This window comes from Erythrolamprus reginae, chromosome Z, assembly GCF_031021105.1.
Source record: "Erythrolamprus reginae isolate rEryReg1 chromosome Z, rEryReg1.hap1, whole genome shotgun sequence".
NCBI lineage: Eukaryota > Metazoa > Chordata > Lepidosauria > Squamata > Dipsadidae > Erythrolamprus > Erythrolamprus reginae.
The window spans coordinates 43,715,240-43,731,701 of NC_091963.1; the positions used below are offsets into that span (position 1 = coordinate 43,715,240).

The window sequence follows — 16,462 nt, forward strand, 5'->3', positions numbered from 1 at the left end:
CATTTTTGCTGCACCCAACATCCAATACAAATCATTGCTCTTCCTTTATTTGTAACTTCCAAATTCAAATTATGCAAGTATTTCTACACCATAAACCTTGTAACAAACTACCATGTGTTTGGTCGCTAGGCTTACTCACACACTACAAACACACTACCATGTGTTTGGTCGCTAATGCTCACCGCATTAAAAGTTTGGCCAGTTTAGGATTGAGCATGTGTGAAATACAGGTCTTATTTCCCCAACCCTTCTAATTTCAAAATATAAAATAAAGTGGGATTGATATTAACGGCACGATACGGAGACTTCCTGCTGTGTCTATACTTACTGAATGTCGCCTTCAGAGGCACATTACATTCTTACCACTATATATTTGAGTGCCTGTGTTTTTTAAAAAAAATTAACCATAACGAGAAATCTAAAATCTGATTTTTTTAAAAAATATTACTTTTTAAGAAGTTGGAGGGCAATCTGCCAATGCATTTACTTCCGCCAAGGGTTGTCACGTCGTCTTTACGTCATCACTAGACGCCTTAATAACTGAGTGCTCGAGCACGTCCCAGTCGTACTATGCATACTGGGTAGCCTAGAGAACATCTTGCGGCGCGGATACTGCGGTGCAGGCGAAGCGGGAAACTTGTGTTGGCGGTGGTGAGACGTTGCCTTCCCATGGCTCGCAATTCTGATTGGGTTTGCGTTTACTACTTGCAAGGCAACTGCCGTTTCGGCGATAGATGCTGGTATGAGCATCCGCGTGATGCCAGGGCCAGCCAGGCCTCTGGACAAAATTCAGGTGCGGAGGGATTTGGGTTCTCCGTTAGCTTCTTAGGGTTGCCTCTTGCGGTTTCTAGGGTTTCTTCCCGCGGGGAAGGTGGCTGCATAAAAGGACTTGCTCGAAAGGGAAAGGTCCATCTTTGTTTTGGCTTTTAACTAAGTTTGCTTGTATTTTATTCTTAAATACCCACCCACCCACCCCAGCCTGTCTTATAGTGACAGATTGAAACCAGACTTGGCCATTTAAAAAAAAATAGTTTAGTTTAATTTCTTTACCGCTTTCCTTGCGAAAGAATCCTACAGCAGTTAACGAAGTTAAAACGTCTCTCAAAAAATATTGCTCTTGTAACGTATCTTATTTTAATCTTATTTAGAAAAGCAGTGTTAATGGGCAACCAGTCTCGTTCTGTAATAGTTACTATTCAGGAAATGTGCTTGAAGTTATCCTACTCGTGAACTAAACGTGTTAGTCCTCTATGGCAGTGTTTCCCAACCTTGACAACTTGAAGATATCTGGACTTCAACTCCCAGAATTCCCCAGCCAGCAAATGCTGGCTGGGGAATTCTGGGAGTTGAAGTCCAGATATCTTCAAGTTGCCAAGGTTGGGAAACACTGCTCTATGGGTTTCAGTGGGATTTGCTTTGAGTAGAACTAAATTCATCCCAGCCGAGTATCCCGTTCATTTAGGTCTCTTCCACTTCAGCCGCCGGAGCAAATGCAATTTGCAATTATTGAGAATAATCACCTGGTTCCAAAAATGCTGAGATGCTATTAAAGTTTGTTGGGCTTTTGGACACCCATAGAGACTAAACAATGAAAGACTGTTTCCATTTAGTATAAACAGAATAGTGTTTCCATTTTAGTATAAATGGAATAAACATCTCTTGGTCAGCTATTGGAACACTGGTCCATTTGGGCTCTGCAGATTTTCAGAAATTTAAAGTCTAGCACAGATAAACATGCCATGTCAGATTTTCCACAAAATGGCCAGCACCTGTGCTATTGTCCTATCTCTTTAAGGGCTATCCCTAGCTGACACGGCAATTATTAGTTATAAAAATTAAGCAGAGAAGCAGCTGGATATGGTGTGGGAGTAACTTCTAAGCAGGTAGAGATGCTGTTCTTTATAAGTAGCATTTCAAGGAGCAGGAAGTGAAGTTAAAGAGGGAAAGCCGCCCCGAGTCTGCGGAGAGGGACAGCATACAAATCCAATAAATAATAATAATAATAATAATAATAAAAAGAGTGGAGTAGTTAATACTAGTCTTGTATGCTAATTGTATGTGTAACACAAGTGCTGTGTATTAGGTTTTGGAATCCCCCAACTTGGAGATATCTATATATATATATATATACATACACACACACACACACATATATATATATATACACACATACATACATACATACATACATACTACATATATACATACATACATACATGCATGCATGCATATATAAAAGAGCCCATGACAAAGATATAATTGGAATACACAAAAATTATGTAATACAACCATACACATAGATGAGTCTTAAAATAAAGGAGTTCAATAAACACTCCACAATAAAAGTTTTGGCTAAAAAGGGGATGTAAAAGAGAATGGAGTTTGCCTCTCACAGGATTCAGACTGCGGGAATTAACATGCATCCTGGCTGCAGAAACTAGACCTCTTATCAGAGCTTATACCAAATTAACATTTAAAAAGCGGAAGGTCAGATAGGCTGGAATGTGAAGGAGAGGCAGGAAGAAAACAATTTAGGACCTCCTTAAAGCTGCCAGAAGAGTTACATTACAGGAATAAATAGTTATCAAGTAATTTGGTGGGATAGAAATATCTTAATTTACAATGTAAAATAAGTATGATAAAGAGTACAAAGCTTCTAATATGGATACTGTTGTCTGGGGAATCTACATTTGAGTTATTTTCTATAGATTTTGGATTTGTACCATGTCAAATAGTTTTTCTAGGCCCATTTATGTTACTTAATTCTGTGATATAAATTATTTTTTACTGCAAAGAAAATAAATGTTTGATACATTGCGCTCTCTTTCATTCAGGCTCCAGCAGAAGAGGAGCATATGATGGGGAGCACCATTATTCTGCTGGCTTGCAGCCATTTAATTATTCAAACCCAACTAAGTGGAAAAGGAACAATGATCCCAGACCCCCAGTTTTTTCTCCGAATAGATTTGCTGAGTTAGATTCAAGTGAACATGTGAATAGCGATTCTGCACCTAAAGAAGAAAATCTTAAGTAAGTGGCATTTTTCCTTTCATTACCATGAGATTTCAATGTGCAATTAAAAACAACAATCTTAAACTCAAAGTCTTCAGTTTTTGCCATGATTGTTTATACAGTTCATTGAACCAAGTATTATAATTGCATACAGAATATGTCAACTGACTTGTAGACTTTTTATACCTAGAGATCCTTGGGACAAAGGCGCTATCCTATTGGTAGGGTTTCTTAATAGTAGAACAGCACTCCCATCACAACTTACTCTAACAGTTGTTTGACTAATTTTAGATCAGGTTCTATTGTTTGCATTGGGCAAGAAAAAGGATTGTGGTTAAGTCTTTCATAAAATTAACTATGGTTTTTACTATAGTCAGTAAGTTTTGATTTGTCTCCATCTTTAAAAACTAAAACCTTAAGATTAGCTTGGTTTGATTTTACATCAGTTTAGTATGGGTTACAACTTTCCATTATCATTTATTCAGTGATATAATAATGAAAGACATGGAGATTTGGGAATCTTCTGGACAATGGATGTTTTCTTCCTATTCACCAATGAAAGAAAAACCTAATATTTCAGGTACAAATTACTCTATTGTCAGGCCTCATTGGATGAGATATTGCACATATATGTCTAACTAAGTCACTATGGATTAAGTGGGATATTTACACTTATTTTTATTTATTAGATTTATTTGCTGCCCACCTTGCAATAAAGCAACTCTGGGTGGCTTTCAACATAACAAAATTGTATTATAAGATATTAAAACAGTAATTATAACATTTAATTAAGAATTAGCTAAGATGGCAGGCATATACAATAGGGTGTGTACAATATACAATATAATATAAATTCTGTTTACTCCAATTACTACTTTTACAAAGGAACACCCACATCCAGGCCCTAGGCTAACCAGCCAGGTTCTAAGGCCTTGTTGGAAGGCTGAGAGAATGGAGGGTGGATCTCACTTCAAAGAGTTCAGTGTTCCAGATGGCAAGAGCCACAGCAGAAAGTGGTCTTCTCCTGGACTTCACCAGGCAAAGTTCCTTGACCAACTTTTAAAAGGCCTTAAATGTATTTGGTACCTAACAGTTTGTTTGCAACATAGAATATTTTAAATCGAAAAGATCTATGTACCCATATCTCCTAATTCTTCTCTGCAAATGTATCTATTTCTAGACAGTGCCCAACAAACACACATTGGAGGCTAGATATTTTGGGAGCTATTCGCAGGAGAAAATGGAAAGCATATGAGGTCAATAATTTATTTTTCTTAAAATGATTATTGTCTGTGACTATAGAGATGTCATTATAAGATGTATTTAAAAATTAGGCCAAAATAATTTAGATGAAGCACCTTTATTCTAATATGGGATCAGATTTAGGAGACAACCATATGTGTGATATCCAGATCTCAAGTAGGCATCTCAGTTCCAGAGTTAGAAATTGATTGGCCACACTTTTTAGAGAGAAAAAAATCAACACCAGAAGACAGCAAGTCTTGTGAATGGCAATATGGGTCAATTGCTGGAAGATGGGGCAAAAATTTTGACTTGGTTTTACAGGGGATTAAGAGACAAAACTAATGTATTTTTATTTGCTAACAAATTATTTTGCCAATGAGTCTTTCTTAACCACAAATTGTATCTGTATGTATAGTTACTAGTCTTGCATTATGGGGATAAAATATTTCCCTTTCTGGTCTTTGATTGTTATCCTTACAGGTTTCTCTGACTTTCTGCCAGAAGAGTTGCGTCTTGTTTATTATAACTGTAAAGCAAACAATAGCACACAAGCTTATGTAAGTGTCTATATTGTTTAATGTAGAAGGCTGAAGCACTTTTTAAAAAATATTTCAAATCTGATGCAGTAGTTAATCATCTTTCTTCCTTTTTTCAGGTCAATTCAGTCCAGCAACTAGCTCATCAGTGGAAAAGTAGATTGCATGAATTGAAGAATGTAACTAACTCCGCTAAAACTATAATGGTGAGTTCAACTGGAAAGTATTTATTTTAAAAAATATTTTCATATTTTTGGTCCCGATTTTCAAACAGTATAATTTGGAGGATAAAGTCAGCCTAATAACACTGGAAACTAAAAGAGGAAACTTAAGTAATAAGAGGAATTGAGTTTATTATAACTTGTTATTCAGTAACTGGATAAACCCATTGTTGTTCAGTAACTGGATAAACACATTTATAAACACATTTAAAATTGTAGGCAAATCTTTTTTATCTTTTCAGCACTTATTTTACTTAAAGGCATTTGGAGAATTATGTAGAAAAATAACTAGTGATATAGAAATATAATAAATAATCAGAATTCCCTGTGGGATCTACCAAGTTTTTATCTGCTGCAAAACTGTACACATTGTATCCAAGGCAGATAGGCTTGTCTGAATTTATGTTCTGAGCTATTACAAAGGACAACCAGATAAGATAAGCCTCTCTGAGCTTTTAGGGAAAGGTTTACCAGTAGATGAAAACTTGAAAATCACATTCCCTCTGTTGTGTTTGGGCCTGGGCCAGCTGTTGTCCCCACAGATGGGGGAGATGCGGCACACAGTGACTGTGAAAGCCTGGCTGACAGCCAGGATGATGCAGCTGACAGCCAGGAAGATGTAGCCAGCAGTCAGGAAGATGGGGCAGAGAGCCAGGACGAATTGGCAGACAGTTCAGGGGAAGGGGCTGGCAATTCGTCAGATAGTTTATCTTCTCTCAGCTCATCTGCAGGACAATACATCAATTTACACAGCCGTAGGGCCTTACAAAGAAGGGGTCGCTTTAAGAAGTAGGAGAAACACACCTGGGCTGGGTGTGGTTCCCTTAATGAGGGCTAAACAGCATAAAAAGGGAACGGGGCCAAGGCAAACTGTGGCTGATTATCTGGGTGGTTTGTGGTTTGTTCCTGCTCTGAAGTTCCTGCTCGTGGATTGTACTTCAGTGTTGGGGGAGTTGAACGCTCTGGGACAAGCTGCTGCTTTTGTGCTGTGAATATTCAGAGACTCTTGGACTATTTCTGCTCCGTGACTTTTGTATGGGTTGGCTTTTCACTGAACTTTGTAGCTGATTGAATTTTGCAACGAATCCTCTTGGTTTCTCCTGAAAGTAAGGACCATTTGCTTTAGTCTTTTTTCTTTACTTGTTTAAATACAAGTTTGCTGATTAACTATCCACGTGTGTGTTTGACCTTCTTTTCTGGACCATTAATCATTGCTTGAGGCCGGTCAGGCAGAACACTCTCCATATCAATGTTGCTCCAAATGTTTAGAAATTGGATTAGACTTCCAGTTTCTCAAATGTGAAGTGTTGCCTCACCTTCAGCCAGGGGGTAGATGTCTGAGATCTTATTCAGTTTTTCTGCCTAGGTCTCTGAAAAAAAGTGCCTTCCTGCCAACAAACGTATCAAAGAACCAGGCTTCCTTCTTGATTTTAAAAGATGGTAATTGCCAAATTGGAAAACAAAGGAGCACTATGCCCTTATTTAACAGAAACTTGAAATTTCTATGGAATAGAAGCCAGAAAAAATGCAACTTGCTGCTAAAGCAAATAAAAGTGAAACCAGATTTTACAACAATTTAGCAAACCCTTTGCACGGCTTATTCCTTTCCAAAATAAAACAGAACAGAATAGAATAGAATTCTTTATTGGCCAAGTGTGATTGGACACACAAGGAATTTGTCTTTGGTGCATATGCTCTCAGTGTACATAAAAGATGCACTTGTCAAGAATCATGAGTACAACACTGAATGATTGTCATAGGGTACAAATAAGCAATCAGGAAATAATCAGTACAGTGGTACCTCTACTTAAGAAATTAATTCGGTCCGTGACCAGGTTCTTAAGTAGAAAAGTTTGTAAGAAGAAGCAATTTTTTCCATAGGAATCAGTGTAAAAGCAAATAAAGTGTGTGATTGGGGAAACCACAGAGAGGGTGGAGGCTCTGTTTCCTTCCAGGAGATTTCTAGAGAGGCCCCACAGAGGCTTCTCCCCGCCTTTTCCGGCTCTGTTTCTCCCCAGGAGATTCCTTAGAGAGGCCCCACAGAGGCTTCTCCCTGCCTTTTCCGATTACAATTTCAGAGGCTCGGGTTTGTAAGTGGAAAATGGTTCTTGAGAAGAGGTAAAAAAAATCTTGAACACCTGGTTCTTATCTAGAAAAGTTCATAAGTAGAGGTGTTCTTAGGTAGAGGTACCACTGTATTAATATAAATCTTAAGGATACAAGCAATAAGTTACAGTAATAATCTTAAGTCTTTAATCTTAAATCTTAAGGATTCAAGCAACAAGTTACAGTCATAAGCGGGAGGAGATGGGTGATAGGACTGATGAGAAGACTAATAGTAATAATAGTGATGCAGCTTTAGCAAATACAGTGGTACCTCGGTACTCGAACGCTTCCTTTCTCGTACATTTTGGATAACGAACAAAATTTTCGGCAAAAATATGCTTCGGTATCTGAACAAAAATTCAGATACCGAACAGCCAGAGAAAATTTTGTTCATTATACGAAATGTAATCCCGGCAGCTTCAGGGGGCTGAGGGAGCTCTCTAAGAGCTCCAAACTGCAGGAAAGGTGGGGGCTGCTGCAATCTTGGCAGCTTCTGGGGGCTCCTTTCCTCATTGCTTCCTCTTATTACCTGTAAGCAGCTTCAAAAACTTTCTCCTTCCCTGTGGCTGCAACAGCGGCGATTTCCCTTCCAGTAGCAAGAGCGCCGGGAAGTCACGTAATGAAGGGAAGCTGCTGGAGCGGCAGCCACTACTGAGATGGCTCCGGCGGCTTCCCTTCATCACGTGATGTTCCCGGCGCTGTTGCTACTGGAAGGGAAATCGCCGCTGTTGCAGCCACAGGGAAGGAGAAAGTTTTTGAAGCTGCTTACAGGTAATAAAAGGAAGCAATGAGGAAAAGAGCCCCCAGAAGCTGCCAAGATTGCAGCAGCCCCCACCCTTCCTGCAGCTTGGAGCTCTTAGAGAGCTCCTCAGCCCCCTGAAGCTGCCGGGATGGCAGCTTCTGGGGGCTCCTTTCCTCATTGCTTCCAGCAGCCCCCACCTTTCCTGCAGCTTGGAGTAGCGAATTTATTTATCCCATTGGAAATAAAGAAAATAGATTTAATTGGTTCCCAGCGAGTTAACGGGCTGGGAACCAATTAAATCCATTTCCATTATTTCCTATGGGAAAAATAAATTCGGTACTCGACCAAATCGGTTCTCGACCACACTTCTGGAACGAATTGTGGTCGAGTACCGAGGTACCACTGTAGTTTGACACTGGTGAGGGAATTATTTGTTTAGCAGAGTGATGATGTTCTGGGGAAAAAACTGTTCTTGTGTCAAGTTGTCTTGGTGTGCAGTGCTCTATAGCAGTGTTTTTCAACCAGTGTGCCGTGGCACACTAGTGTGCCGCGAGACATGGTCAGGTATGCCGCGAAGCTCAGAGAGAAAGAAACCAAAAGAGAGAGAAAGAAAGACAGAAAGAAAGAAAGTGAGAGAGAAAGCAAGCAAGAGAGAGAAAGAGCGAGCGAGTGAGAAAGAGAACAAGAGAAAGAAAGAGAGAGAAAAAAAGCAAGAGAGAGAAGGGGGAGGGAAGGAGAGAGAGAGAAAGACATAGAGGGACGTAGGGAGGGAGAGAGAAAGAGAGCAAAAAAGAGAGGAAGGAAGGGAGAGAAAGAAAGGGATGGAGAGAGAGAAAGAAAGAGGAAGGTAGTGAGAGAAAGAGGGAGGGAGAAAGAAATAGAGCGAAGGGGAGGAAGAGAGAGAGAGAATTTTTTTTGACCAAACTTTTTTTAGCCCCCCCCCCGCTCAATGTGCCCCAGGGTTTCGTAAATGTAAAAAATATGCCGCGCCTCAAAAAAGGTTGAAAATCACTGCTCTATAGCATCATTTTCAGGATAGCGGTTGAAACAATTTATGCCCAGGATGCGAGAGGTCAGTAAATATCTGTATTTTCATGGCCCTCTTTTTGATTTGTGCTGTATACCGATCCTCAGTGGAAGGCAGGTTGATAGTAATTATTATTTTTTCCCTGCAGTTCTGATTATTCTCTGAAGTCTGTGACTGTCTTGCTGGGTTACAGAACTGGGCCAGACAGTTATTGAGGTGCAGATGACAGATTCAATAATTCCTTTGTAGAACTGCATCAGCAGTTATAAGCTTGGGCAGTTTGAGCTTCTTTTAGTATCACAGTTTATGGATTGTGATTTTAGTATAAGTAGACCATATGCAATTGACAAACTGGATTTTATCTTGTATTTTATCTGTTATTCTAGAATTTTTAATTCTATATATACTGGGGAGATGTTATTTGTTCTGGTCTCTGGTCTATGACTAATAAATTGAATTGAAACAATGTAAGTAGGAAAAAATAGATAATACAAATTACCGTATCTCATTTTAATATAAATAATTCTCAGTAACCACAATTGAGCCCAGAAAGTCATTGTCATTAAGAGAGTCACTACATCATTGTTAAATGAATACATTCTCCCAAATTGACAATTGATTTTTTCTGACAAAAATGAATTTCGCCAGAAAGAAGCAGAACATTTACAAATTGCAGTCACAACAGTTAGACGCTGCAATCAGTTATAAATAGGATCTGATTGCCAAGTAACTAAAAAGTGGTCACATGAAGGGGGTGGGAAAATGCAGCCATCATAAATGTAAGGGTAAGTTGTAAATCATAATTTTTGGGGGGGTCATAACTTTGAACAATTATTAAGTACCCAACTATTAAGTAATACCAATATGTATGTGCATTTCAAAATACAGTACTTAGTCTGAAGCCATAAAAAAGCATGTGAAATATATAACTTACATTTGTTTTTTAGGAATTGAAGAATGTGACTAGTCACCAATCTCCTCCATTTGGGTTTAGACAACAACAGACGCTACCTTCTAGAATCTCAAGTAAGGAATTTATTTTGGCTGATCCATTTTACCGCGTAGTGCAGCTTTCTTTTCATATTGCAACTATTCTTACAACTTTTTCTATATGCTATAATTGCAGGCGTTCCCACAGATCCATGGAATTCTGCTCAGTCTTTTTCTTTCAAAACTCCTGAACCTGCTGCTCACTCATTTGGAAACATCACTGATATCCAAGATGCTGAACTTCCTTTCGCTGCTCCTCCTACAGTTGGCTTTAATAGTATGGCAGATTCTTCAGCAAGTTCCTTTTCATTTAATATAGATACAACATCAGATGAAGTTGGAATGTCTACATATTCTGAACTTGGAAAATCCCTTTCTGCAAATTTTTTACCAAACACCACAGCAAATGTACCTCCTGGTTTCAGTCCTGTATATACACTCTTCGGAGAATCAACACCTCCTTTACCCAATAATGTTGGAGCAACATCTCCAGCAATGCCAACGTTTAGCTCTTCAGAAGAATTATTTACTTCCCAACTTCAACTGTCCGAAGAAGAACTAAAACAGTTTCAAAATGTAAAATTCATTTTGGGGGAAGTCCCATTAAGACCGCCACCCGTGGAATTTCTTACTATGTAGCACATGGCTGTAGGTGTCTTTTCTATTTGCTTTTCTACATTTGTTAACATATATGACGACCAAACCTTGGATTAAGTGTAATTTTCCTTATGAGTTACCAATAATTCTTCTGAATTATGGGAGTTACCTCTACTAATGAACATTCTTGATTTCTATTTTAACAAAAGTAGAAATGTTTAGTTTGAAAACAGACATGTTGAAAATAATAGTTATTTAACATTCACTTCGAACACTAGAAGTCTGAATATAAATTTAGTAATAAGTCTTACTAATGTCCAAAGTACTGTATTTTCTTTGGCCTAAGCAGTTGGCTTTAATAATTTGCCAAATTTATTAGCAGGTTTCTTTTCATTTAATGTTGTGTGGGTACAACATCAGATGGAATTTTTGGATTTGGAAAACCTTTTTTGTGCTGCCTAGGTTATATAAGTCAGACTTATTACTGTTCTTCGTGATACAGCCATATGACTATAAATAATAAATAATAAATGCACAGGAAGAAAAATAAAATCACTATTGTTCAAATGTGTCCTGGTGGCCTTCATACTGTTTGCATGCATCTGTGTGCATATTAGAGTTTCCTGTGAAGGGAAAGTTCAGAGCTATTGAGATACTTTGCACCCTAAAATATTGAGGAATATCTAAATAGCCACCCTTCAGTATAAATAGAATGCCTTGACTTGCTAAAAAATAGGGCAAAAGCTGTTGTACTTTTTCTGTTTCCATGTGATTCCTTTGAAATTACAGAACACTAAATGTTGCTACTATGGCCACTATGGAATAGTGGCCAAGGTGTTGGCTTTGTGCAACAAAATGTAGGCAAATTTCAAATGGACAAATTAATTTGAAGGAAATGATAAGTTGAGGAAGAGGAGACTGCAGTTTAATGTTTCCAAATATAAAATAATGCACTTGGGGAAAAGGAATCCTCAATCTGAGTATTGCATTGGCAGTTCTGTGTTAGCAAAAACTTCAGAAGAGAAGGATTTAGGGGTAGTGATTTCTGACAGTCTCAAAATGGGTGAGCAGTGTGGTCGGGCAGGAGGAAAAGCAAGTAGGATGCTTGGCTGCATAGCTAGAGGTATAACAAGCAGGAAGAGGGAGGTTGTGATCCCCTTATATAGAGCGCTGGTGAGACCACATTTGGAATACTGTGTTCAGTTCTGGAGACCTCACCTTCAAAAAGATATTGACAAAATTGAACAGGTCCAAAGACGGGCTACAAGAATGGTGGAAGGTTAAGCATAAAACGTATCAGGAAAGACTTAATGAACTCAATATGTATAGTCTGGAGGACAGAAGGAAAAGGGGGGACATGATCAAAACATTTAAATATGTTAAAGGGTTAAATAAGGTTCAGGAGGGAAGTGTTTTTAATAGGAAAGTGAACACAAGAACAAGGGGACACAATCTGAAGTTAGTTGGGGTAAAGATCAAAAGCAACGTGAGAAAATATTATTTCACTGAAAGAGTAGTAGATCCTTGGAACAAACTTCCAGCAGACGTGGTTGGTAAATCCACAGTAACTGAATTTAAACATGCCTGGGATAAACATATATCCATTGTAAGATAAAATAAAGGAAATAGTATAAGGGCAGACTAGATGGACCATGAGGTCTTTTTCTGCCGTCAGTCTTCTATATTTCTATGTTATGGAATGCCTTCTTCAGAGCAGCTAGTCAATGAAATTATTTGTTTGCATTTCTAAAAACATAACATCTTGCTGCAGATCTTTCACTGATCTGTATTTGCATTTTTATTTTATTCTACAATACAGTTATCAAATACCTTTGCAAAGGATTTATAGTCATGATTCATAAATTAACTAATAAAATCATTAGAATTGTGCCTTCTTGGGGAGGGAGTAATGTTTTACTATTTAATTACCTGACCAGGGAGGTAGAATTCTGATAGCACAATAAAAAGAATTGGCAGATACTTATTCAAAGCTAAAAGAGTTATAGAGCACTAGAAGGATGCATTGCATAATTGGGAGTACAAAGAAAATGCACTCTATAAGGTACATCTAATTGTTTTTATTGACAATCACATTATGGGGGCAGTCACAGGGGCAATTAGACTCCCATTCGTAGTAAAGCTTTCACGGAAACATTTTGGATCTCAACATTGCTATTATTGCTCTTCAAATTAATTACCTGTGCTTTGAACTGAAGAGAGCAGCATCTAAGTAAAACTTTAATGAATAAACAGTTTAATATCGGCTCTCGATAATTTGTATGGTTTTTTTTTTTTTGGTAAACACAGCTTAAAAAAATAAGTTCTTAAAGATTATATTTGTTTGTTTGTTTGTTTATTGATTGATTGATTGATTGATTGATTGATTGATTGGATTTGTATGCCAAGGAAGGATACATTCTTAACTCTGGTGCCGCTGAAGCTAGCTGGAAAGTTTTACAGTTGTCCTGTACAATGCTGTGCGTGCAGGGGTGGGCTGCTAGCCAGAATGCCTAATTGTGCTCGTCTCCACGGCTCTGGAGGTACCGTAAGTTCAAGCGGAATTATGCTTCTGCGCTCGGGCAGGTAGCAAAATCTCACATGGAGACACAGGTGCACCCATGTTCCGGTGAGGTTTCTTGCTTCCGTATATGCCGGAAACAAAAGTTTTTTGCTTCTTTGCCGGAACATGCGAGATTTTCCTACCTGCACGGGTGCAGAAGCATAGTTCCGCTCAGAGCTGTGGAAGCGAACCCAATTAGGTGTTCCAGCTAGCAGCCCACCCTTCTGTGTGTGTGTGTGTGTGTGCTTTGCACTCTAAAGCAGTTTGTCATATCTGAGCCAATAGACAGCTGTAGTGTGTGAAGTGGTAGATGAATAGCTGGTCACTCCGTATTTCCTGATTGTGACCCTTCCATTGCTTTACCCTTCTTGAACCTAGTTTGGCAAGCAGCCTGAAGAAAAGCATAGATAGCCAGAAGTTCATTTTCTTTTTCCCCTTCCTTCATTTGCTGCTCTCTTGAACAGAACTAGCAACTGAACAGTATGAGTGATATATATATAGGCAACATAAACCACATTATTTAGGATGCCAACAGGTGAGTTTTGGCAAGCACCTGATAACAAATTTTGACAACCAACCAACCAACCTAGTTGCCCCTCGCAAACAAACACAAATGCCCTGACAATCATTTTCTAACATGCTTCACACTAATCCTACATGTCTTAACTATATTTCAGATATAGAAACTCATCTTTGGAGTGATTTATTTTTCTATGGCAATTTTCTCTAAGAGTTGTTAAATTACAATTTCCAATAAGTTAACTGGTAGAGAGGGCTCAGAGGGCTTATTCTTTTTTAAAAAAAATAAATTTTATTGATTTTTTAAAATTTTAACAAAAAGATAAAACCTAAATTCAAAACATAAACGTGTACCATCACCAAACAAAATCATATATCGCTCCACCAGGGAAGATTCAATTCTATATCTTCCATTTACCTCAGCTCCGGGTTACATTGCTCATTCTTTATAGAGTGATTGAATTTTATTTTTTACATTTGCATCGCTTACTAATATTAATATATGATTTTTAACCTTTTCCCACCGCCTCATTGTTGCTGCTAATTTCTCTTCATTATAATTATGTAATCTAATTTCCATAATTTCGTAGTGAATGTGATCCACCATGTACCTGCACCAATTTTTTATCGTCCATTTATTAGTATCTTTCCACCCAAGCACTATAGTTGCTTGGGCACTTTCTATTGCCGCAATTTTAATTTTTTCATATTCTTTTACCTCACTATTTTTTATCAATAGTGCTGCTTCCTTGGTTAATTTCCAGTCACTATTCGTAATTTTATTCACTTCCGTTTGTATTTGCTTCCAAAATTTTTGGACTTTACTGCATTCCCAAAACATGCATAAATACTCCTTTTTCCTTACATTCGTGCCAACAATTTCCTTTCATCGTCGTTTGAAAGCGTGCTAGAGGGCTTATTCTCTAACTCAAAGTAATGGCATGTGGAAAGGACCCTGGGAGATGGTCAAAGGGATGCTGCCTAGGGAAGGGTCAAATAAGAGCACAGCCTGTGATTGTATAGTGGGTAGAAGAAGAGGCTCAGAAGTTAGCAATAGCACTTAGATTTATATACTGTTCCCCATAATGCTTTACACCACCCCCTGAGAGGTTTACAAGGTCAGCATATTTCCCCCAACAATCTGCGTCCTCATTTTACCAACCTTGATGGAAGGTTGAATCAACCCTAAGCTGATCAGAATCGAATTCCTTCTGCGAGCAAGAGTTAACCTGCAATACTGCATTCAAACCATGGGCCTAAAGTTTTCTGTGTGTAAATGCAGAATGATGACAGGAGAATTGTACCCACTTTGAATTGCAAGATTCTGTTAATAATAACTTTACAATAATGAGCTAGCTTATTTGGTCATGTCTTTTGTCGAGTCAACCTGGTAAAATTCAACTAGAAGGCAAGAAATTGGAGAAACGGCTCTACAAAGTTAACCACTAAATGCATCCTTAAAATTGCTGCTAAAATATTGCAACTGCATGAATAGGCATTTTTATTGTTTAATACACTGTTTTCCTGTCAGCAAGCTAGTCACATTTCTATAAATAATTTGATTTTTTTCTTCTAGATCACATGAAACATAGTCCCAGCATGTGCTCTGTCATATGCTCAAGGTAATTAGATTAATTCTGATTACATAGTAGAATCTCAATGGCCTAGACACATTTTTTCCTCTTTTGTTCCTCTGCCAATACCCTAAAGAAATTGGTTTTTAAAAAGTCAGCTGAGAAAAAGACATTATAGTGTTAAGAGCAATTTGGCAGGCTGAAAACTGATCTTAATAATTTTAATTTAAATACTTTATCTATAGATAGCAATATAATAAAGTTATATATTAGATATAGTAAAGCTATACATTTTGAAAGTATAGACTATAGTATGTAAGGAAAACAATTTTGAATATATAGTCCCCAACAGCCCTTGTTCTATAATGAGAGGACACAAATGCCCAAAACACTAGCATGGATGGCATTGTGACCAATTTTGTAGAGACTACATAGTAGTGATGGGCTCCTACAGATACAGTCAGGTACAGAGTACCGGTAGAAAAATGTTGGTCAGGTACGTAGAATCGGTAGGAAAAAAAATATTTATTTTTTCTTTTTTTCCCTTCTGGGCTCTGGGTATGTTTTTCCTCATTTCGCAGTAAATGAGGTTGAATGTGTATAATTTTAGAAGAGGTGTGTGTGTGTGTGTGTACACACACACACATATAGTTTATATAGTAGAGAATGTATATTTTTGTGTGCCTGTGTGTAATATGTATGTACACATATGGCATACATACATACAGTAGAATTAAATAGTATAGTATATTATATCTCTTTGAGGCAAGGAGAGGCCAGGCACTCTAAGCCTAACCCAAGCCCTTGACATGAGTGACATCAAGTTGGCCAACTTTAAGCCAGCCACATGACCTTTAAGCCACCTCCCCCGGTCACATGATCTTCAAGTCACTCCCACCTGGGCACATGGTCAGCAAGCCAAACCCATAAAATAAGCTACACCCGCAGTATGGTAGTAAAAATTTTTGCAGCCCTTCACTCTTACATAGGCACAGAATATAGATTGTTATTGTAAAGGGCCAATTTGGTTAAATCGACCATTATAATAAATAGTCCACTATCAGTATTTTACAGTTATATTTATTGAATAAAGCTACTAGTTGTGGGAGAGAAACTGACAAGCTCTATGGTTAAAGACGTTGAGATTGTCAACTGGAGAGGTGACAGGCCCGGTTCGAGGTCTGAGATCTACACAATGGGGTGAGCTCTCATTCCTGCCCTCACTCTTGCCCATCTGGCAGTTTTAAAGCATGGAAATGCAAACAGATTAATAGGTATCTCTTCAGTGGGAAGATATGAGTGTTCTGAGCATCATAGTCATGCTGGTGACATG

At 38.1% G+C, this 16,462-nt stretch overlaps 1 protein-coding gene across 1 annotated transcript; it reads left to right on the plus strand.

Annotated features, from left to right (window-relative positions):
- The first annotated feature begins 526 nt into the window (after positions 1–526).
- Positions 527–11,043, plus strand: NUP42 (nucleoporin 42). The gene is made up of 7 exons (XM_070729907.1): positions 527–793; positions 2,835–3,030; positions 3,498–3,592; positions 4,738–4,814; positions 4,913–4,999; positions 9,837–9,915; positions 10,016–11,043. Exons 1-7 carry the CDS (start codon positions 670–672, stop codon positions 10,516–10,518), a joined length of 1,161 nt encoding a protein of 386 aa, XP_070586008.1. The 5' UTR covers positions 527–669; the 3' UTR covers positions 10,519–11,043.
- The last annotated feature ends 5,419 nt before the right edge of the window (positions 11,044–16,462 follow it).

Bases quoted from the DNA above. Each gene is read 5' to 3' on its own strand.
- NUP42 (XM_070729907.1), top strand. From the start codon at position 670: ATGGCTCGCAATTCTGATTGGGTTTGCGTTTACTACTTGCAAGGCAAC. The intron at 4,815-4,912 runs GTAAGTGTCTAT...TCCTTTTTTCAG, and splicing joins ACAATAGCACACAAGCTTAT to GTCAATTCAGTCCAGCAACT. The intron at 9,916-10,015 runs GTAAGGAATTTA...CTATAATTGCAG, and splicing joins GCTACCTTCTAGAATCTCAA to GCGTTCCCACAGATCCATGG.